The sequence below is a fragment of the Miniopterus schreibersii genome (genome assembly GCF_964146895.1).
Source record: "Miniopterus schreibersii genome assembly, chromosome: 7".
Taxonomy (NCBI): Eukaryota; Metazoa; Chordata; class Mammalia; order Chiroptera; family Miniopteridae; genus Miniopterus; species Miniopterus schreibersii.
In genome coordinates, this window is record NC_138108.1 from 83,125,208 (window position 1) to 83,148,142 (window position 22,935).

At 38.0% G+C, this 22,935-nt stretch overlaps 1 protein-coding gene across 9 annotated transcripts in view; it reads right to left on the minus strand.

Moving 5' to 3' along the window:
• The window catches only part of WDR33 (WD repeat domain 33), a 101,799-nt gene that overhangs the window by 54,554 nt on the left and 24,310 nt on the right, over positions 1 to 22,935 (minus strand). For 8 of the 9 annotated variants that reach the window (XM_081142009.1, XM_081142012.1, XM_081142008.1 and 5 more), the window contains 6 exons: positions 9,246 to 9,472; positions 7,640 to 7,708; positions 7,047 to 7,151; positions 4,565 to 4,660; positions 4,230 to 4,381; positions 2,462 to 2,559 (listed from right to left, as the gene is read on the minus strand). In XM_081142009.1, coding sequence (XP_080998135.1) covers positions 2,462 to 2,559; positions 4,230 to 4,381; positions 4,565 to 4,660; positions 7,047 to 7,151; positions 7,640 to 7,708; positions 9,246 to 9,449 — 724 coding nt within the window. In that variant the 5' untranslated portion in view covers positions 9,450 to 9,472. The remainder of the gene's footprint in view (positions 1 to 2,461; positions 2,560 to 4,229; positions 4,382 to 4,564; positions 4,661 to 7,046; positions 7,152 to 7,639; positions 7,709 to 9,245; positions 9,473 to 22,935) is intronic. The other variant, XM_081142011.1, reaches the window with a different exon arrangement.

Below are 22,935 nucleotides of genomic sequence, written 5' to 3' on the forward strand. Positions count from 1 at the left end.
AAATGAGGAATGACAGAAAATGGGTATTTGGAGTCTAATAACTTATTCACTATACCAGACTTGCTATTATATTAAAACCACTACTTGGGTGGTATAATTAACTTGGTTTAAAACAGTCATATTTATCCCATATACTCACTGAGATACTAAGAAAAAAATTATAACTATACAGTAAAATATATATACTTTTTAAAGCACAAAACATGGCCCTGGCCAGTGTGGCTCAGTTGGTTGGAGCATTATCCCATACATCAAAAGGTGGTGGGTTTAATTCCCGGTCAGGGCACATACCCAAGTTGAGGGTTCGATCCCCAGTTGGGGCACATTCCAGAGAGAACTGATTGGTATTTCTTTCTCACATCACTCTCTGTCATCTGTCTCTTTTTCTCTGTCTCTCCTCCTCCCTCCTACTCTTCCTCTCTCTAAAATTATTTTATTTAAAAAAAGGGGAAAAATATGAATACACTAGAACATATATCCTATAAGAACATGAAGGTACATTATACTTTTCTGCATGTCTGAAATTTCCATAGTCAAAACTTAAAATAAAAAGAGTGCCCACATAAAAAACAAAATTCAATACTCCAATATAAACAAAATAGTGGGGTATTTTTTTAAGCGATAGGAAGAACAGGAAATGAGTCTACATCCACTTCACTATATCCAAATTCACCTGGACTCAAATCTGAAACTATTTAACTGCTATTTAATATCTCATATACACTCTAAATTTTAGAGGAAAGGTTGTTAAGAGCTATTCAGAAATAGTTTCATTGCCAAAGTTGAATAGCACTTCATTAGAACTTGAGATTGAAAAATGTTACCATATAATAACAGGTTTTCTTCTTTTTTTTAAAATTCAAATTGCACAGCAGTTTTGTATCTGACTTTAGGTATTACAGTCTTAGACAACTGTAAAATTGTTTTTGATAATTTAGAATTGCTTTTAATAAATAAATAATTTTGTTTCCTCTATATTTTTTAGAATTTTCAAAGCCTAGAAAAAGTTGTTTATCTTATTTCTGTTGAACAGCTAAGACTTCTACTAACAATGAAGAAAGAAGAAAGAAGAAACAGTGCAGCATTAGGCTAGGAGTCAAGTGGTAAGATTCTAGTCCTAGCTCTGGACTTATTTTACACTGAACATGTCACTTAAGCCTTCCAGGTCATAGTACTCACCCATAAAACAACTCAAACCTGATGACTTCAGAGACTACATCCAGTTCTGAAGTTGTACAATATTATGACCTTCATAGCAAGTGCACTCCTTCATTATGATAGGAACTATATCCTTACACTAGCTGTCGCCACATACGACTATGGATGAACCCACATAAAACGTGTAAGGCCAGGAATGTTTAAGCAAATGTGATTTTTAAAAAATACTGTATTGAAATATGGGTTAAATATCAAAAGCATTTATTTTCTTGTCTAGAATGCACTGACGCTACATGCGGCAAATAAAGCTCTGAAAAGTTGTAAGAAACTTACAGTTCAACCAAGACAACTCTGCTGACTCTTAAACAAAAAGGGAAATCTCTGAATAGTAATTTCTTGACACCCAATACCTGTGGCATCCACACCCACGGAAGCTGTTCCTTTTGTGGCACATTGACATCAAGAGTGCGAAGGAGAATGCACTCCTGGTTAAGTCAGTGTGGGTTCAAATTAAGCACTTGAGAAAACTACCGTCCTAGTTAGTAATAAACTCATGAGATTTTGCTAGAAGTGTAAATGTTTGTGTTTAAATGTGTATATTGCATATATAAAACACAAAGTTAGTTCCCTACCTCTAACACCACTCAAGTCACATCACTGGTGTTCATGTACTGATAGCACTTCAACAACCCACTTTATGAAGTCTAAAACTAAGCTATTCCAAGTGAAAATACAGACTTCTCTTATAAAATGGGGTAATTAATAGATGTTAGGTTGTAACTACAAAATCAATAAAAGTAAACAAGGACCTTCCAAAATTTAGTAACAAATGGCCCATGTACTACAAATATGATATAATGAAAAACCACCAGCTTTCAGAAATAGCAATACTAAGAAGTATAGCTATGGACACACGAGTTAATTCATATTGCAGAAAGAGTGCCAGGAGAATGTGAGACATCTAAATAAAATTATAGTGTCAGCATGTTGAACAAAGGTATCCTAGGTACCAGACAGGAAAAGCCCTAAAAGATGCATACAGATAAGCAAGTAATGGGGGGAAGGGATCAAAGGGAAACACCTGTATTTAATTTATACCTCAAAGAATTCAAAGATGATGTTAATAGTAAAAATCTACAAAATGACTGTGAACCAAAGTGAGAGTTCAGGTTCTTTAAAGAGCCTAAGACAGTGTATATGGAAGAAAACTGAATGGAGATGTAAGCTAATATTGTGGTGCTGTGATTTAACCACAAATGCCTTCCTATTTAAATATTCCAATGAGTACTTTTAGTACACGTACCTCGGAGAATTCTTTCCTCATGGCAACGAAGAAAGTCCCAGATTCTAACAGTGCCGTCATCAGAGCATGTAGCAAATTTATTATCCGTGGGTGAGAAACTGTTACATGAAGACACACAGCAGGGGAAAGAAGTCAGCATTTAACAGATTATCTGTGCTTCTCAGACAGGGAAAAATAAACACGCTGTGCTGCTTTATAAATAGAAGAGGGAAGTATCCACCCGTGAAGGCGCCTTAAAGAGAATGTTGTCACCTAACCATCGCATCCCACCAAAACAAGAATTTAATACAGTAGTTGCTTCTTAGTTTCCGATCGTCCATACTACTACTGCTCTTCATGTTCCCCACAGGACAGGATTTCCTGTTGTACCAACAGAAAAACATGGAGCTAATCTAAGTGTAGAAACTAAGTGAATTCCATTTCTGCAATATTCCTGTAGACAATCTTAAATCACAAAGGAACACTGCTCAAAAGTTAGCATCAGCTTCTACCTCAGACACTTCATGAACAATGATAAACTGAAAAAATCTGGGCAGGCTTTTTAAAGACTGGTTGCTAAATATTCCTACACATGATGTCTCCCATTTGTTTAAAAGGTCTACAGAAAACTTTTAAACCTTCTTCCTGGCAGGCTATCTCATGAAGGTTGCACCTTTTGACGAAAATGTTAACATAGGGACATTCAGACTTGTGTTTAAAGCCCAAGAATCTGCTGCAAAGGAGAGAGCCATGTTTTCCTCTCTGTGGTGGAAGACCATAGAGTTTCTCATCTAACCCTAAGAACTCCCTTGAATTTTTTAATCCTATGACTAAGAAATGACCAATTGTGCAAACTCAATGTATGGGCAGGACACTATACCAAAGTCTTTGCAGAGGCATGTTTATCCACCAATTTTTGTTAAGATTCTGAAAGTAGAAACAATGACTGCAGTGGATGATGATTCTATAAAGATGTCCACCTCTCACCACATGTGTGCGGCACAGCCACAGAGAATGCTGCTCAGCTTTATTCTGAGGCTGCAGCAACTCTTCAGGCTGGTTTCTGAAACTTCCTTTTTCCAGTTTTACTGTACATATCTCATTGATATGCGCAAATATACACAACTCACTGAAAATATTTTAAACTGCACTTATTACACATTTGCATAACTGATGATATCAACAGTGAATTGGAAGAAAAGTCCTAGAGTCTTCTTGACAATGACCTGCTTACAGTTTCAAAGCTTGAAGAACCCATTCATTAATCCATTAATGTTTGCCACATCCAGAGTTACTTGTGAGAGTTTTTAGACCTACTGTACTTTCCTTTGAAGTCGTGGCATAACCAAGCCAACCAGGTCTTCACTTAAGCCTTTTTTCTTGTATTTTGTGTGAACTATGAAAGTGTTTTCTGTAGGCTTTAGATTTTATTCAGTTGTATAATTAAAGACTGAATTCTTTATTTGGAATGAAATATTCTTGTCTTACACAGTAGGTAATAAAAAGGAGTAACGTATACACATTATTAACCATAAATGAAAAGAGAAAACCAGTGCAAAATGCGGCAGACAATACATCTCTAACATATTGTAAAGGCAGATACCAGGACAACACTACTTCAGAAAGGCGCCAGCAAAATGGTGAATGTGTGAAAACAAAGAAAAGTATTGTGTTTATAGGGTGCAGAAAGTTTCCTGGAATCCCATGCATCTCTGCACCCAGAATACACTTAGAGAATAATTTAACCATGACAATAGGGACTACAGAAAATGGTATATTGTGTATAAACCTGGCCTCTCTAATCGCCTCCTTATGTGCCTGGAACATCTTGACGTTGTTCATGTTCGACTGCCAGTATTTCACGTATCCTCCGTGGTCTGCTGTCAACATCCACATGTCATTATGTGACCAAGTCATGGCCCTCACTGGGCTATCGTGAGCCTGTGAAAACAAAACATTTGTAACATTACATACAAGAATATATGATGGAAGGCTTTAGAGGAGCATATATCAACTCACAACAATGATTTGTCTAACTGTAAGATTAAAATGCCAATAAAGTTACTAATCTCAAGTTCTTTACAGTACCGCAGAATGAGGCTACCATCTGATGATTACTGTTACCTGTAATATTGTTTCAAAATTAAAAGTCAGTCCATTCCACAAGGTGAACTCTCCACTAGAAGCTCCAGTGACCAACCGTCTTCCTTCTGGAGTCCACTGGGAAAGGAAAAAAACAGATTACACAAGGCCACAAATCCTCAACCTTAATTAATTTTCAAAACACTTAGAAAGTCTTTATTTACAAAATACCCAATAATCAACATTAAGTAGACGATACTGACTTTCACTTAAGTGTAGCTCAGATTTATAAGCAAGTATTTTGTCAGAAAAAAACTTTATTAACACAGTGCAGGGAAAGCTATAGCACTTTAGCTCATTAACTAAATTAACAACAGTTAAGTGCATTATGAGGATGTTGCTAAGTTACACAGGCCTAAGCACTTTAAAGTGTAAACAAAATCTGCATAGGCTTCATCTTCCTGGGATACATGGCAGACTAACATAGTAAGATGGTCAGCCATCAAACAAATTCAAAGACTGAAGGAAGGATTTCAACAGCTAGTAGACCAATTCAAGCAGAAAAGTTACCATTGTTTTATGAAAAAATAGCATTAACAGTAAGTACCAATTTAAGGACATCAAGGCTATCAAATTTTTACTGGCAAATAAATGTACTAACAAAAAAAACAACAGCAGCTCTTCAAAGTTCTTCTTCGTTCACAGTATCAAGCAGTAACAAGTCTTATGATGATGTTCTCTCAAAAAAAATACAGCAGATTCATGACAAACACTACACCAATATTTTAATGCTACAATTTTCATATTGAAGAAAATCTGTGATATTTATCAACTCAAAACATGTATTTTTTTCAGTCCTGGCTGGTGTGGCTCAGTTGGTTGGGGAGTCATCTAGTGCACCAAAAGGTGGTAGGTTTGGTTCCCGGTCAGGGCACATACCTAGGTTTTGGGTTTGATGCCCGTCGGGGCATGGACAGAGGCAACTGACCGACGCTCCTCTCTCACATCCATGTTTTTCTCTTTCCCTTTCCCTTTCTGTCTCTCCCTCCCCCCATTTCTCTGTGTCAGATCAATAAAAACATATCCTCAGGTGAGGATTAAAATATATATATTTTTTAAAACACGTATTTTTTCTTTTTATTTTCAAGTTTCTATACTAGATTACAAATTCATTTTCCTTAGAAAATACAAATACACAAAATGGCAACACAACCATCCCATTTTCCAAACTAAAAACTGTGACACAGATTTGAAAAATACAAGTGTGCTTATAGAAATAGCAGGATGAGATACATAAAATGAAGACTATTTGGTAAATTATAAAGACATATATGACAACCTGGCTTTTCACTGCTTACCTAAAGATTATGATTTGGATTATTATGAATAAAATCCTCCTATTTTCCTAGTTTCTGTTATCTGCTATGGATCCCAACCCAGTAAATACTACAGGCAACCAAACTTTAGACATAGAACCCACAGTTTCTATGTCTTAATACCTTGTAATTTGGACTATGCCTCTATGTGCAAATTTTTCATAGGATCTCACAGGTTGATCCCAAAATGAGAAATTTACCCATGCAACAAGATATAGGATATAGAATGCTCATTTCAAGAAAGATTTCTGTGTTATGCTAAGAGGATATTAAAATAGCAGCATATTATACTCCTTTCCCCAAATTCCCTGGCAAACAAAATTATCCTATACACTAGTTGGCTCTACTAACACATAAACCATTGAAATGTTTCTTTACTAATGTTTCTACTGATTTAGAAGCAAATAGGAGGCCTTAGACCAACTACGACATTTTTATGGAGCTCCAACCAGCCCCCTCGGTTCTCCATGCTGTCCATATCATGCTTCCCTAATACTAGAAGACTAACTTATTTTGCTCATTTGCCACATTTGCTATGACTGTCTTTTCTCTGTCCCATGTTTTGTTTTCAATTCTTACTTGCTCAACTTTGACTATTAACTAGCTTAGGAGACAGAAAATGGGAAGACTTTTTTTTATTGCAAACCCCTTCAAATTTTAATATTTTGAACCACGTCAATGTACTATGTATTTTTAAATTATATTTTAAAAATTTCAGTGAAAATGTATTGAGAACCTACTATATACCTTTGGAACTGACAATTATGGTCTACCATTTGTCTTCAGCTTTTCTCAGGTATCTTCCTTCCTAGTAACACCTAAGAGTTTTCATTCACCTTGAGTTGCTGCTTTCTAAACAACAAAACTATTCCTATTCAAGAGCAAGTCTGAGACCTACTGCAGCATATATTCATGGCCATCTCAGAAAGAATTCTATGGAAATTGCAGTAAGAAAATAATCCAAAAGTAATACTTCACTAAATGTGGATATAGTGGATAACTGGGTATTCCAAAATAAAATTATTAACACACTGATTTTTATCCCAGATATACATTTAAAATAATGTTTAATTTCCTTTGTCCTGTTAAATGTATTTACAGACTAACTCAGGATCAATTTTTCCAAAAATATCCAACAGAATACTTACCCTAACAACAAATACTGGACACTTTACTTTATTTGTTGATGTTCGAACAAATTTTGTTGTTACTGCATTCATAGGATTATTCAACATCCCTATAGGTGGAACCAGCTATAAAAAAAATACATATATTGGATTTTTAAAGCTCCTGATTATACACAGGACATAAACCACAGGCATGCAAAGTTATTATTTCAACATTTAAAGACAAATTCAAGAATATAAAGGACTTTCAAAAATATTACAACTAGATTATAATTAGTCTGTATTAATTAAATGAGGAAAAGTGAAATACAGAAAAGTTAAATGCCAATTATTACTGGACAAACAACAAAATCTAGTACCAGATTTCCCCAATTACTTCTCAAAGTCAACAATAAGCCAAATTTAACTTTTCTATTACAGGCTTTTAGGCAGTGTAATCTTTTGTTGAACACTGCTTTAAGCCCCAAATCAAAAGTTCACCGATCACCAGATTAAAAAAAAATTTAAGTTTGAATGAGAAAAATCCATGTTTGAATTTGAGATCACAAGTTTTTAGGGTTATATGTCAAGCAAAGAGGTTTACATTAAGAAAGTATGACATATCTTATACTTACATCATTGTAATAACCTGCATCAGGCTGAATTGCTCGCATATCTCTCTGGTCTCTTTGCCATATTCTATTCTATAAAAAGAGATTAATTAATAAATTAATCAATTGCTATGTGATCTCACTGCACTCAATATGAAACTAACAAAACATAAGCTATTATTAAATGGGGGAAAACAGGATTAAGTATTTTTCATTATGTTCTGAAACATACATAATAGTTGGTATCTTATCCTACTGACATTGATTAGAATTTCCCTCCTCCCCTTATTCACATTATCCCCAACCAACCATCCAAGATTCTCTTAGCCCCAACACATTCTCACTGACCATACATACCTTAATAATAAGGGAAGGAGGGAGAGATAGAAAGACATTCCCAATTCCTTCAAAATCCTCAGCACAAAAACAACTCCTCGTATCTTGCCCTTAGTTTCTTTTTAAAAAATATATCTTTATTGATTTCAGAGAGAGGAAGGGAGAAGGGGAGAGAGAGATAGAAACATCAATGGTGAGAGAGTCGTCACTGATCAGATGCCTCCTGCAGGCCCCAGACTGGGGATCGAGCCCGCAACCTGGGCATGTGCCCCTACGTGGGAATTGAACTGCGATCTCCTGGATCCTAGGTCAACACCCAACCACTGAACCATGCCTGGCCGGGCACCCTCAGTTTTCTTAATTCCTCTCAAACTCCCGTTTTCCAACTGAAATACATGGAAAAACCTGAATCTGTCTTTACCTCTGAATGAATCTTTTTCTCCTATGTGCCTGCAACACACCAATTCCTATGTTGGGAGTCTTAACTTTCATGTACTCTGTGGGTTTAACAAGTATTTCAAGGCTGGCCTAGAAATTAAAGTACCCTCTTCTGAGATTTGTTGTGAACCTTCAGAACAAAGCCTATTTCTAAACTGGAGTCCAATTTTAATAATTTTTGTGAAGATAACTGATGTAGATTTTTTTTTTAAAGTACTAGTGATGCCCAGTTGGGCGTGGCTCAGCAGCTGAGAATTGACCTAGGATCCAGGAGGTCGCGGTTTGATTCCCGGTAGGGGCACATGCCCGGGTTGCGGGCTTGATCCCTAGTCGGGGGTGTGCGGGAGGCAACTCTCTCATTGATGTTTCAACTCTCTCTCCCCATTTCCTTTCCTCTCTCTGAAATCAATAAAGATATATATATTTTAAATTAATCAATTAATTAATTAAATTTAAATTAAAAAAAAATAAAAAGTACTAGTGACTGGCTTCATTTAAAGCCCCACTTCTTCAAGAACTATATAGCCCTAGGCAGTGTAGCACAGTGGCTACAGCGTTGGCCCACGGACTGAAGGGTTCCGGGTTTGATTTCGGCCAAGGGCACCACCTTGGTTCGGGCTCCATCCCTGGCCCCGGTTAGGGCAAGTGTGGGAGGCAACCAATTGATGTGTGTCTCTCTCTTACTCTCTCCCTTCCACTCTCTCTGAAAAGCAACAGAAAAAAATATCCTCCAGTGAGGATTTTAAAAAGAAAAGAAAAAGAAATATAGCTACAATTATTACCCTGCATTTTAAAAACTTTCTCCTTTTGAAAAAAAACAAAGTTTGGTCATCTGAAGCACATGACCTGGACTTACCTCCAAATACTTAATTACAGATGGATTATAGTCTATAGTTTTTCGGTTTACTGCTTTTCTCATTCGTTTTCCATCAAAGGTAAGCTGTTGCATTGCTTGCTGCTGTGCAAAATCAGGTCGCTTGTAAAATAGCTGTCGAGGTGCCTGGTGTTGGAACCTTGGCATATGGAAAAAACGAGGAGGAGAACCAATTTCTGTAGCCATGGTGATGTTTTCGTTCTAGGACACTGGGGTATGGAAAAAGTACTTTCACCACAAGTATCAGCACTGAAAACATTTTCAAATGAACATTTTTACACTTCTCTTTCTAATATGCTTCATTTCTAGCTTTTAGTTAACCTATTTACAAAATGAACTATTAGATTTAATAGCGGAGACCAACCAGTCACACATTTGAAAAGGGCCAATTCATAGAATAAGTGCTAATACTAAGCACCTGCTCTAAAACTCAGCCTGAGGGAAGGAAAACCACAATTTATAACAGCTTGGGCTGAGGAAGGGTGACTGTGTGTTTCTCAAGTGTGGGGTGGGCAAACGGGGTGGGGGCAGAATCGCTGAGAAATGTTCACTTTTTTAAAACCAAGTTTTCATTCGATGTTTGATAGTAAACCAAATCATTTTAAGAACCCATTTTAATAACTAAAACATTTTAAAACCTGCCTTTTTTCCTTTTAAGTTTCCTAAGAACAGTGTAGAAAGAGGACTGAACTGTCCTATTTCGTAGGAATACAGTCAGTATGTACATCAAATTTCAGACTCCAAGGATCCACCACACAAACTTCTCAGATGTGTATTTACTTACTTATACAGGCAGCGTTGAGCTAACACCTCAACAGAAAAACTGTTAAGAGCTCATAGATTTTCAACTTTAATGCTCTCCAGTTAAACATGTCAATAATACAAATATCCATGATTTAAAAACACATTTTAAATGTTTTTATTGATTTTAGAGGGAGAGGGAGAAGGAGAGAGAAAGAGGGAGAAGGAGGGAGAGGGAGGGAGAAGGAGAAAGAAACACTGATCATTTGCCTCCTGCATGCCCCGCACCAGGGAATCAAGCCCGCAACCTGGGCATGTGTCCTCACTGGGAATCAAACTGGCGACCTCTTGGTGCATGCGATGACGCTTAACCAACTAAGCCACACCAGCCAGGGCTAAAAACACATCTTAAGCGTATTTTTTAAATTAGACCATGAAAAACACATAAAGAATATTGGCAGGGGGGCGGATTAGAGATCTTACTGAAAGTGGCCAGAGGTGGCCTCTGAAAACGGTTTGCTATTCACTTGACCCAGAAAGTCCCACAAGATCATGAAAATCAACAGGTTTACTTTAAGAACACTTGTGAAACTGCCCAAGGCACCAAGGGTATGCATATTCGAAAAGCCACCAAGTATCTGATGAATGTTACTTTACAGAAGCAATGTGTGCCATTCTGTCATTACAATGTTGGAGTTAGTTGGTAGGTGTGCCCAGGCCAAACAGTGGGGTTGGACACAGGGTAGGTGGCCCAAAAAGAGGGCTGAACTTTTGCTGCATGTGCTTAAAAATGCAGAGAGTAATGCTGAACTTAAGGGTGGGAATGTAGACTCTCCAGTCATTGAGCACACGCAGGTGACCAAAGCTCCCAAGATACAGTGCAGAATTTACTGACCTCATGGTCAGATTACCCCACACGACCTATCCCTGTCACATGGAGAGGATCCTACTGAAAAAGAGATTATTTCTAAAACAGAACAGGAGACTGACTACACACAAGAAAAAGATATCCCAGAGGAAAATGAAGAAACAAAAACTTACGGCCCGGGCGAGAATAAATTCAACATAAAATAAAAACTAATAAAAGTTTTGAAAAAATTATAAACTCATTATAATAACTATTTCCCCCATGTCTAGCTTAATTAAGAACAGATGGATCCTCATATCTGCTTCTTTTACTCATATATTTTCATTGATCTGAGAGAGAGAGAGAAAGAGAGAGGAAAATAGAAACATCAATGATGAAAGTCATTGATCAGCTGCCTCCTGCACACCCCCCGCTGGGGATCTAGCTGGCACACCGGGCATGTGCCCTGACCGGGAATCGAACCTCAATCTCCTGGATCATAGGTTGACACTCAACCACTGAACCATGCTGGCTGGGCTCATATGTCTACTTCTGTATTCAATCTGTTACACTGTTATTTGGGATGAAGTATATGAAAAATATCTGACCCACACAGATATATATTTGGAAAAAGAATGAGTATTTTAATAGCCTCCTCAGATAATGTGAATACTCTTTGATATTCCAACAAAATTTGATAAGTGGTGGTTATGTGACATCTGAAAGCCATCAATAAGCTCTGAGAACATTTAAAGGCACTGGTTTATTTGGCACTTTGGAACATTTACCCATTTTACATCATTCACTGACCATTTGGAAAACACTGGTTCCACAGAATTACACATATCTGTTACATTACTTATAAAACATAAAATAATCACTTTTATTAAAAATCATCACTGGTCTTGTCATAAAAACTATTAATTATTGGGAAATTCAATCTCACGTGGCAGATACAAGTTTTCCAAAACTCTAATTTTGGCTTGAAAACTTAACTTTTTTAAATCACTGGCAACAAACACAGTGGTTTTCCTTGAAACAATAGTCTACCTACATTGATCTTCCAGAAAAATATCTGCCATATACTCAAGTCTGTATACCACAGCTTGTCATTCTTTTTTTAATTTAATATTTTTATATAGACTTTACTTTTTAAAGCAGTTTTACGTCCACAGCAAAACTGATAAAGATACACACACACACACACACACACACACACACACACAGGGCCCCTTTCTCCATAACCAATATCAGAGTGGTACATTTGTTTTTCTGGGTACATGTGTTTTATGGTACATTTTTAAAAATCAGTGTACCAACACTAATGCCTCATTATCACCCAAAGTCCGTAATTTACATGAGGGTTCCCTCTTGTTATTGTACATCTATGGGTTTGACAAATGTATTCAGATTGACTTCTTTTACTTAATCACGCGTATTTAAGGTTCCTCTGTGTCTTTCCTGGATTCAATATCTCATTTCTTTTTAAAGACAAATATGATTTCATTGTCTTGATGTACCACTGTTTGTTTATCCATTAACCTATAGAAGGCCATCTTGGCTGCTTCTAAGTTTTGGCAATTATGAATAAAGCACTATAACATTCACGTGGTTTTATATGGACATATTTTCAATTTATTTGGGTAAATACCAAGGAGCATGACTGTGGGATACTCTGGTAAAAGCATGCTTGGTTTTCTGGAAACTGACAAACTGCCCTAAGTGGCTGTACCGTTCTGCATTCATTCCCACCAGCAATGAATGAGAGTTACTGTTGCTCCACATCCTCGCCAGCAGTCAGTATTGTCAATGTCTGGGATTTTAGGCATCCTAACAGGTATGTAGTGGTATGTGATTTGAGCATCTTTTCATATGCTTATGTGACATATGTATATCTTCTCTGGCAATGTGTCTATTCAGATCTTATCCTCATTTCTTTATTAAATACATCTTTATTGATTTCAGAGAGGAAGGGAGGGGGAGAGAGAGAAAAAAATATCAATGATGAGAGAGAGTCACTGATCGGCTGCCTCCTGCACGCCCCCAACTGGGGATCGAGCCGCAACCCAGGCATGTGCCCTGACCAGGGAATCAAACCGCAATCTCCGGGATCCTACGCCGACACTCAACCGCTGAGCCACGCGCAGCTGGGCTTATCTTCATTTTTAAGTCAAGTTTTTCATTTTCTTACTGTTAACCTTTAAAAAGTTCTTTACATATTTTGGATAACAGTTCTTTATCAGATATATTGTCTACAAAAATATTTTCCCCCGTCTGTGGCCTGTCTTCTCATGCTCTTTTTTAAAGTTTCATGCAGCCCAGCCGGGCGTGGCTCAGCGGCTGAGCGTCGACCTAGGATCCAGGCGATCGGGGTTCGATTCCAGGTCAGAGCACATGCCCGGGTTGCGGGCTCAATCAACGGCTCTCTCATCATTGATGTTTCTCTCTCCCTCCCCCTCCTTTCCTCTCTCTGAAATCAATAAAGATATATTTAATAAATAAATAAGTAAATAAATAAATAAATAAATAAAGTTTCATGCAATGAAATGCACTTACTGGTGTACATTTCTAAGTTTTGACAAATGCATAGAATTACAGAACAAGCACAATCAAGATACAGAACAGTTCCATCGCCTCCATATATATTCCTTCATACTGACACTCTGCCAACAATAGCCCTGGCAATCACTGATCTTCAAACTGACAGTCAACAATACATTTTAGGTATCAGATCATAGAGCCTAGAAATTTGGTTATAGGCTTTAACTAAATGTTTGAACTGCTTTGGTTGTCACATAGCTTATAGTCAAAGATTAAGAAAAGTTCATCAAGCCTATAATGCAAGTTCCAGGAGAAACATTTAAGAGAGCATTTTGTTTATGAGAATAGGAAAATGTAGCCAGTTGAGCACAAAAAGATTAGGCCTTTGTTCACATACACATTAGAACTGCTCACTTCCTGCCCAGGACACCCTGATCTCACAATTTAGTGATAAGGTGCTGATGTGGTCTCTTTGTCAAGCAGGAGGAGATAACTTCAGGGTCCTGAGGAGAATTTGAGTTTGTTTTGCAGAAGGAATAAATGCCTTTAGGAAAGCTGCAACCAGCTGCTGACATCTAGAAATCTGGTTGCACAAAAAATGTTATCTGAAACTAAAGAAACAAAATTTTCCCTCAGTTCACCGAAACTCCCCTCCTTTATGTTCGAGCCACCTAAAAATCTCCCTGCTTTTGCTTTTAGAAGATGGATTTGAGAAATCTTGCTCTCCCAGCTTCTTGCTTTGGCCAAATAGAATAAACCTTTCTCTATCCCCAAGCACTGGTGTCTCCGTGTTTGGCTCACTACTGCATCAGGTACATGAAACTGAATTTTGGGAGGTGGTTCAGTAACAATCTGTTTCCCATCATTGTAGCTTTCGTCTTTTCCAGAATATCATACAATTAAATTCATATGTTGTGTAGCCTTTTGAGTCTGGTATTTTCTCATATTTAGCATAACAGTTCTGAGATTCATTAACGTTATTGCAAGTATCAAGAATTTTTTTTTAGCTGAATTCTATGGATATGCCACAGTTGGTTTATCCACTCACCAATTCAGGGAAATTTAGATTGTTTGCAGTGCTTGGCAATTTGAACAAAATTACTATAAACATTTTTGTGCAATTTGTGTGTGAACATACGTTTTCATTTTTCTTGGATAAATATCTAGGATTGAAACTGCTGGCTCATGTAAGTTTACACTTAACTTTTTTTTTATTTAAGAGAGAAAGAAAGGGAGGGCGGGAGGGAGGGAGGGAGGGAGGGAGGGAGGGAGGGAGGGATGGATGGATGTGGGAGAGATACATCAATTGGCTGCCTCCTGCACGCACCGACTGGGCTGAGGATTGAACCTGCAACCCAGGTATATGCCCCTGACTGGAAATTGAACCTGAGACTGGGCTGACACTCTAATCACAGAGGAACACCAGCAGTTTACGTTTAACTTTAATGGGAAATTGTCATACTGTTTCCAAAGTGGCTATACTATTTTGCATTCCCACCAGCAATATATTTAAAGTTCCGGTTGCTCTACTTTCTCACCAATACTTGATATTGCTGGCTAGGGGCAAGGGAAGGATTGTTGGTTTTCTTAGTCATTCTAATGGGTGAACAGTAGTATTCTCACTGTAGTTTTAATTTGCATTTCACTAATGATGTAGACCATGTTTTCAAGTGCTATTTGCCACCAATATATCTTTTCCAGCAAAGCTTTTGCCTATTTTTTAATTGTGTTGTTTACTTATTGTTGAGTTTTGAGAGTTCTTTACATAATCTACATACAAATCCTTTGTCAGATATGTGATTTGCAAATATTTTCCCTCAGTCTGCCACTTTTCATTCACTTCTCAGTCTCTTTCAAAGACAGAAGTTTTTAACTATACTGAAATCTTATTTATCAATTTATTTTGGGTTTTTTTGTTTGTTTTTTAAATATATCTTTACTGATTTCAGAGAGAGGAAAGGAGAGGGAGAGAGAGATAGAAACATCAATGATGAGAGAGTCATTGATCAGCTAGCCTGCAACCTGGGCATGTGCCCCAACTGGGAATCGAACCCCTATCGCCTGGATCCTAGGTCGACACTCAACCGCTGGGCTACTCCCGGCTGGGCTATTTTGTTTTTAATCTTACCTAAGCCACAGTTACAAAGATTTTCCTGTGCTCTCTTCTACCAGTTGTTTCACACTTTACATTTAGATCCATGATCTATTGTGAGTTCATTTCTGCATTAGGTATTAGGGAGAGGCTGAGACTCTAGGCTTTTTACTCACATGTCTAATTGTTCTGAAACTATGTGCTAGAAAAAAGACTATATTTTTTCTTCTAAGTCCCCTTTACACCTCTGTTAAAATCAACTGACTGTATTTTGTCCAGGTCTACCTCAGTATCTTGATTACTGTAACTTTACAGAATGTTTTGAAATCAGCTAAATTTCAGATCAAATTCTCCAACTATGTTGTTCTTTATCAAAAGTGTTTTAGCAATTTATATACCTTTGCCATTCCATAATTTAAAAGAGCAGCTATCATTCATTATCTACAAAAGGTATTGACGAAATTCTGATCTGGGTCAATCAATTTGAGGAGAAATTATATCTTAATAATACTGAGTCTTCAAAATCACAAGAAGGTGACGACTCTCTACAATTATTAAGGCCTTCTTTGATTTCTTTCATCAGTGTTTTATAGTATTCCGCACACAAATCCTGTACACATTTCTGTCAGACTGCTATCTTTTTGGAAGTGCTATTTGACTGGTAGTTTGCTGATTTCCACAATTTTTATACACTGCCCATATATCCTGCGATCTTGTTAAACTACTTCTAGAAATATTTTTGTAGATTCCTTGAGGTTTTCTGCATAGACAATCATGTCATCCACAAATAGGAGCAATATTATTTCTTCTTTTATGTTCCAAAAGCCCTTTTATTTCTTTTTCTTGCCTTACTGCACTGTTCTCAATCTTAGAGGAAAAGCAGTGTCTTTCACTACTAGTACTCACTATTATGTCTAACACGAGCTGCAGATATTTGCAGGTGCCCTTTATCAGGCAAGAGAAAACCACTTCTATTCCTAGTATTAAGAACTTTTACCATGAAGGATGAAGAATTTTGTCCAACGCTTATTATCCACTGAAATAGATGATCACTTGGTTTTCCTTAGTCTATTACTAAATTAATCCAACTGATTTTCAAATGTTGAACAGCCATGCATTCCCAGAATAAATCCTCTTTGATCACAATGCATTACCCCTTTTATATATTGCTGGATTTAAATTACTAAAATTTTGTTGTGAGTTTTGCATCTGTGTTCATGAGGGATACTGCTATAGTTCCCATGTAATATCTTCATGAGGTTTTGTATCAAAACTCATATGAGATGGGAAGTGTTCCTTCTAATACTTCCTGGAAGAGGCTGCATAGACATTGTAAGTAGCAAACATACTTTATTCACACTTCCCATTTCCTCCTTAAATATTTGAGAGTTTACCTGTGAAACCATTGGGACCCAAAGTTTCCTTTGTTGGAAGGTTTTTAATTATGAGTTCAGTTTCTTTAACAAATATAGGACTGTGGTGAGACAAGAAGATGGTGGCGTAGGTAACCGTGGTACCCGCCACCTCCCACAACCACAATAAAATTACCACTAAAATACAGAACCACCATCATTCAAAACCTCCTGTAATCTAGCTGAACAGAAGTCCTACAACTAGGGAATTAAAGGAGGAGGACATGGAGACCAGTAGAAGGGGCAGAGACATGAGGTGGAATCTGGGAGGAATCATGGAGATGTGGCCTTGGACCCACACCCAGGTGCTGCAGTTTAAAACCAGGAGGGATATCTCTGACCTGAAGGTTTCCCAGAGGAGGGGTCCCAAACCCACATCAGGCCCCCTACCCCAGAGTTCCAATGCCGGGAAGAGAAGTCTCCACCACTTCTGGTTGTAAAAACAAGCATGGATTGTGGCAAAGTGAGCAGAGGCTGCTGGAGCCCCAGGCAGCTCCTCTTAAAGGGCCCGCACACGGACTTACTCAGACACACTCCCTCTAAGCTCCAGCACTGGGCAGCAGCCTGAAAGGAACCTGGGACATTTGGGGAGAAACTAACTTGCCTGGAATCAGGTGAGAGCTAGAGGGGAAGCTTTCTCCCACAAAGAAGAGCTGGCAGAGACCACTGCTCCTTTGATGAGCCCTCCCCCAACAGAGCCTCTTCTGAATCTCCATCAACCTGACTCACATCTTCCGCCCTGTCCTGGTGATTCCCAGAGACCCCGCCCCTCCCTACTTGCAGGCTCATCCAAGCCATTTCCAGTGGCTTTTCTATGCAAGTGGCCTCTCAAGCCTCATGTTTAGGACTTGCCTAAAATCTCTCAAATAAGCATCAGCTGGTTTCAGCGTGCCCCATACCTATCAATAAGTAGCCTCAGGCCTGGCAGTAGCAACAGCCTGCACTGGTTCACAGCTTGACCTCTCCTGGGAACTCCAAGCCCAGGACAAGTAGCAGCCATATACGGACTGCTGTGTAGCTCATGCTGGGTGACCCTGGGAAGGCACAGGCAGAGGTCAGCTTCAACTACACTGGATTACAACCCTACCACATACACAAGTGATACACTCAAGGGGTGCACTTGGTGAACACCAAAGCTCCGCTGAAGTAAATCTTGCTCCATAGAGGTGTCTCCAGCACAGCAGCTCTTCAGCTGCAGCTGGAGTTGGTCCTCACAGCAGAATGGCCTGGGGGTCAATTCCTCCCAGGCCAACAACAACAAAGGCTCAACTACAACAGGACAGTGCGCACAGCCCACACAGGGGAGCACCTAGGAGGCCCAGCTCAGGTGACTGGGGAGGCTGAGCCACTGGACCTACAGGACACCTACTACACAAAGCCACTCTACAAATTCCAGGAGACACAGCAGATCTACCTAATACATAGAAAAAAACACCTGGAAGCAGCCAAAATGCGGAGGCAAAGAAACATGTCACAAAGGAAAGAACAGAAGAAATCTCTAGAAAAGGAACTAAATGAAATAGATACGAGCAAGCTAACAGCTACAGAGTTCAGAATAATGGTTTTAAGGATGCTCAAGGACATTAGTAAGAATATGATGAAAATAACTGACAAAACCGATGACATAATAAAGGACCAATTTGAAATGAAGGCCACATGAACTGAAATGAAGAATAATTTACAGAGAATCAACAGTAGAGTAGAGGATGCTGAGAATCAAATCAGCAATTGGGAACATGAACAAACAAAAAACACCCAACCAGAAGAGCAAAAAGAAAAAAGAATCCAGAAATATGAAGATAGTATAAGGAGCCTCTGGAAAACTTCAAGCGGCCCAACATTCATATTATTGGAGTGCCAGGAGGGGAACAAAGAGAGCAAGAAATGGAAAACCTATTTGAAAAAATAATTACAGAAAACTTCCCCTACCTGGGGAAAGAAATAGACTTACAAGTCCAGGAAGAACAGAGAGGCCCAAACAAGAAGAACCCAAAGAAGCCCACACTAAGACACATCATAATTAAATTACCTAAGGTTAAAGACAAAGAGAGAATCTTAAAACCAGCAAGAGAAAAGCAATTAGTTACCTACAACGGAGCTCCCATATGACTGTCAGCTGATTTCTCAACAGAAACTTTGCAGGCCAGAAGGGAGTGGCAAGAAATATTCAAAGTGATGAAAAGCAAGGACCTATAACCAAGATGACTCTACCCAGCAAAGCTATCATTTAGAATTGAAGGTCAAACAAAGAGCTTCACAGAGAAGAAAAAGCTAAAGGAGTTCATCACCACCAAACCACTATTACATGAAATGTTGTAGGGTCTTCAAGAAGAAGCTAATGAACAAAAGAAACTAACAAGCAAAACAGACCCAGAGACACTGAAACATGCAACAGACTGTCGTATCTCAGAGGGAAGAAGGAAGAGGGGTGGGAGGTGGGAAGAGGTTAACCAAAGAATTTATATGCATAACCCATGGACACAGACAATAATGGAGTGAAGGCCTGGGGAGGGGGAGGGAGTCAATGGGGGGGGGGGAATTAGATACCTGTAATACTTTCAACAATAAAGATTAATTTTAGTTATTTATTTATTTATTTTTAAATATATCTTTATTGATTTCAGAGAGAGGAAAGGAGAGGGAGAGAGAGACAAAAACATCAATGATGAGAGAGTCATTGATCAAGCCCACAACCCGGGCATGTGCCCTGACCGGGAATCGAACCCTGATCACCTGGATCCTAGGTCGATGCTCAACCACTGAGCTACACCCGGCCGGGCAACAATAAAGATTAATTTTAAAAATATATACACAAAATTTTTACAAATTGCAAAGACTGTTAGCAATTTAACGTATTATTATAAATTATTCAAGAGATATAACCAATACTAAAAAACTGAGCCATTCCTAGCTTTCTAAATTCACTGATAAAAATTATCCAGCTACACTTTCACTTGATGAAATAAACCTTAGAAGGAAATATAAATGATGGGATCTATAAATTAAATCAATCAATCAATAAATAAATAAATAAATAATCTTGGTTGGCTACCTTCGTTGTGATAAAACAAAGCAGGCCAGTATTATGTTATCAGCACATGTTTGTATATGCTTACAGCACTTATGAATAGATACAGCAAAAACATTACTATACAGTGACAGCTTCTGGGAAAGAGATTTAGATGACTTATGGTAAGAATGAGGAGAAATTTAGTCAACACTATTTGAATTTTAGACCATCTATCTGTACTACCCTCAAAAGTTAATTTTGTTTCACAGATAATATCTAATGACTTGATACATTAAAAACTCAATTTAAAACACTATAAAATGTCACCCTCTCGCCCGTCCAGGTATGGCTCAACGGTTGAGAGTCGACCTAGGATCCAGGCGATCGGGGTTTGATTCCCGGTCAGGGCACATGCCCGGGTTGCGGGCTCGATCAATGACTCTCTCATCATTGATGTTTCTATCTCTCTCTCCCTATCCTTTCCTCTCTCTGAAATCAATAAAGATATATTTTTTAAAAAAAAATGTCACCCTCTCTCTCAACTTGTTAAATAGAAGTCAGAATTCAGCTTTGTTCTTAAAACAGTATTTTTCCATTCAAGTATATAGTATATGTATAATCTTCCTAAAGCAATAGAGGTCCTATTCAATCTCCTTTACTGACTAGATAGTATTAATTTTATAAATATAAATTGAGTTGCTTATTCTATGTTGAATTAAGTTTTCAACCAAAAATCTGGGATAGTTTTTAACTGGAAGCTCCCTAAGACTGAAAGAAAACCTGCATTATATGTGGGATCTAATGAACAAAATAAACTAACAAACAAGATCCAGAGACACTGAAGCATGCAAAAGACTGAAGTATTTCAGAGGGAAGAGGGGAGGAGGTGCGGGAAGAGATAAACCAATGAATTTATATACAAACATGCATAGCCCATTGACAGACAATGTTGGAGGGTAGGCCTGGGGAGGAGACATCTGTAATACTTTCAACAATAAAGACAATTTTTTAAAAAAAAAGACAATGTGCATGCTATATATGTGAGAAATGGAGAATTCGATCCAATATATTTCTAGTGAACTGACATCAGCTTATCATTACATTATTACAAATAAACAAGGCACAAGTCTAATATTTGTGTCTATTTGAAATACTTTTAACCTCCAGAGGCTTCTAAAAATCATTAGTACAGCCCTGGCCACTGTGGCTCAGTTGGTTAGAGTGTCATCCTGTGCACTGAAAAGTCACGGGTTTGATCCTGTTCCAGGTTCAGGTGCGTACTGGGTGGGGGGGCGTTGTTTATTTTAAATAAAATATTACTTTATACCCATTATATTGTCAAGTTTTTTTTTTAATCCTCACCTAAGAATGTGGTTTTCTACTGATTTTAGAGAGAAAGGGTGAGGGAGGGAGAAACATTGATCACCCCCCCCCCATCACTCAGCACGCACTCAAACTTGGAGCAGGATCAAACCCTTGACTTTTCAGTGCACAGGATGACACTCTAACCAACAGAGCCACACTGGCCAGGGCTCTACTAATGATTCAGAAGCCTCTGGAGGTTGATGGTACCTCTATACAACGAGGACTTCTAATGTCAAAGGCTCTGATGGGCTCAATCTCTAGAACAAGACTATACCTATCATAGGTAGACAGAACTGCATTTTTTAATCCATGAAACTTCGACAATTTAGTTAGGTCTCTAGAGCTAGAGGATAGGAAACACAGAGAAAACAAGAATCTTATAGTATAGGTTTATGTATGCAATTGTTTTGTTAACTTCTTTTTCCTTTATTTCCTATCCTCTAGCTCTAGGAACTTCAAAAAGTTCATGAAACGAGAAGAAAAAAAGGAGGGAAGACCAAAAAGGCATTAACCTTGATGGAAGCTTGATTTTAAAAAAATAAAGTTAAACGACAAGAGTTGACAAGGACTTGAAGAAAAGGGAACCCTTGTGCATGCTGGTTGGACTATAAATTGATGCAACCACTATGGAAAACAATGTAGAGATGAAAATTACTAAAATTATCATATAACCCAGCAATTCCACTTCTGTTTATCGGAAGAATACAAAAATACTAACTCAAAAAGATTTATGTTCATTGCAGAAAACAAGCTATCCATCAATGGCTAAAGAAAATATGGTATACACATACATATACATACATACACACACAATGAAGTAGTACTCAACCATAAAAATGGAAATTTTGCTATTTGCAACAACATGAGCAAAGCTTGAGGGCATTATGCTAAGTGAAGTGAGTCAGAGAAAGAGAAATGCTGTTCGATTTCATGTATATGGAGAATCTCAAAAAATGAAATCATAGATACAGAGGTGCATGAGGAGGGGTGGAGGGAGGTGGGGGACATGAGTGAAGGAGTGAAGCTTTTGTTAACTATGAAAACAGTACACAGTAACGATAAAATACCTGGGGAAAGAGTTTGAGGAAGAGGAAAGAAGGAAATATACCACCATTAGTTAATTATGCCTAATTGTGGATTATATGTAAATTTTTACTTTTCCTCCGAATAATTACAGCTTAAAAGTTTTCCATATTAAAAACTCTTTGCTGCCCAGCCACGTGGCTCAGCGGTTAGCATCAATCTATGATCTAAGAGATTGCCATCAAGGCATGTGCCCAGGTTTTGGGCTCAATACCCAGCAGGGCGCGTGCAGGAGGGATGCGATCAATGAGACTCTCATCATTGATGCTTCTCTCTCTCTCCCCCTCTCTCCCTCCCACTCTCTCTGAAAAGCAATGGATAAAATATTCTCTGGCGAGGATTATCGAAACAAAATTTATTTTTTAATCAATAAATTTTTTTTAATTTAAAACAACTTTTGCAAATGTTTACCGATTTTCTAAATGATTTTCTAAATGTAACATGATTTGCCGAAAAGTCTCATTGTTGGACCAAGCATTTGTTTAAAAATATATGCTACTAAAATTCAAATTGCAGTGATTATCTTTATGCACAAAGCTTTTTTCCTTAGAACAATTTATTTCCCTCATAGCCAAGAGGGA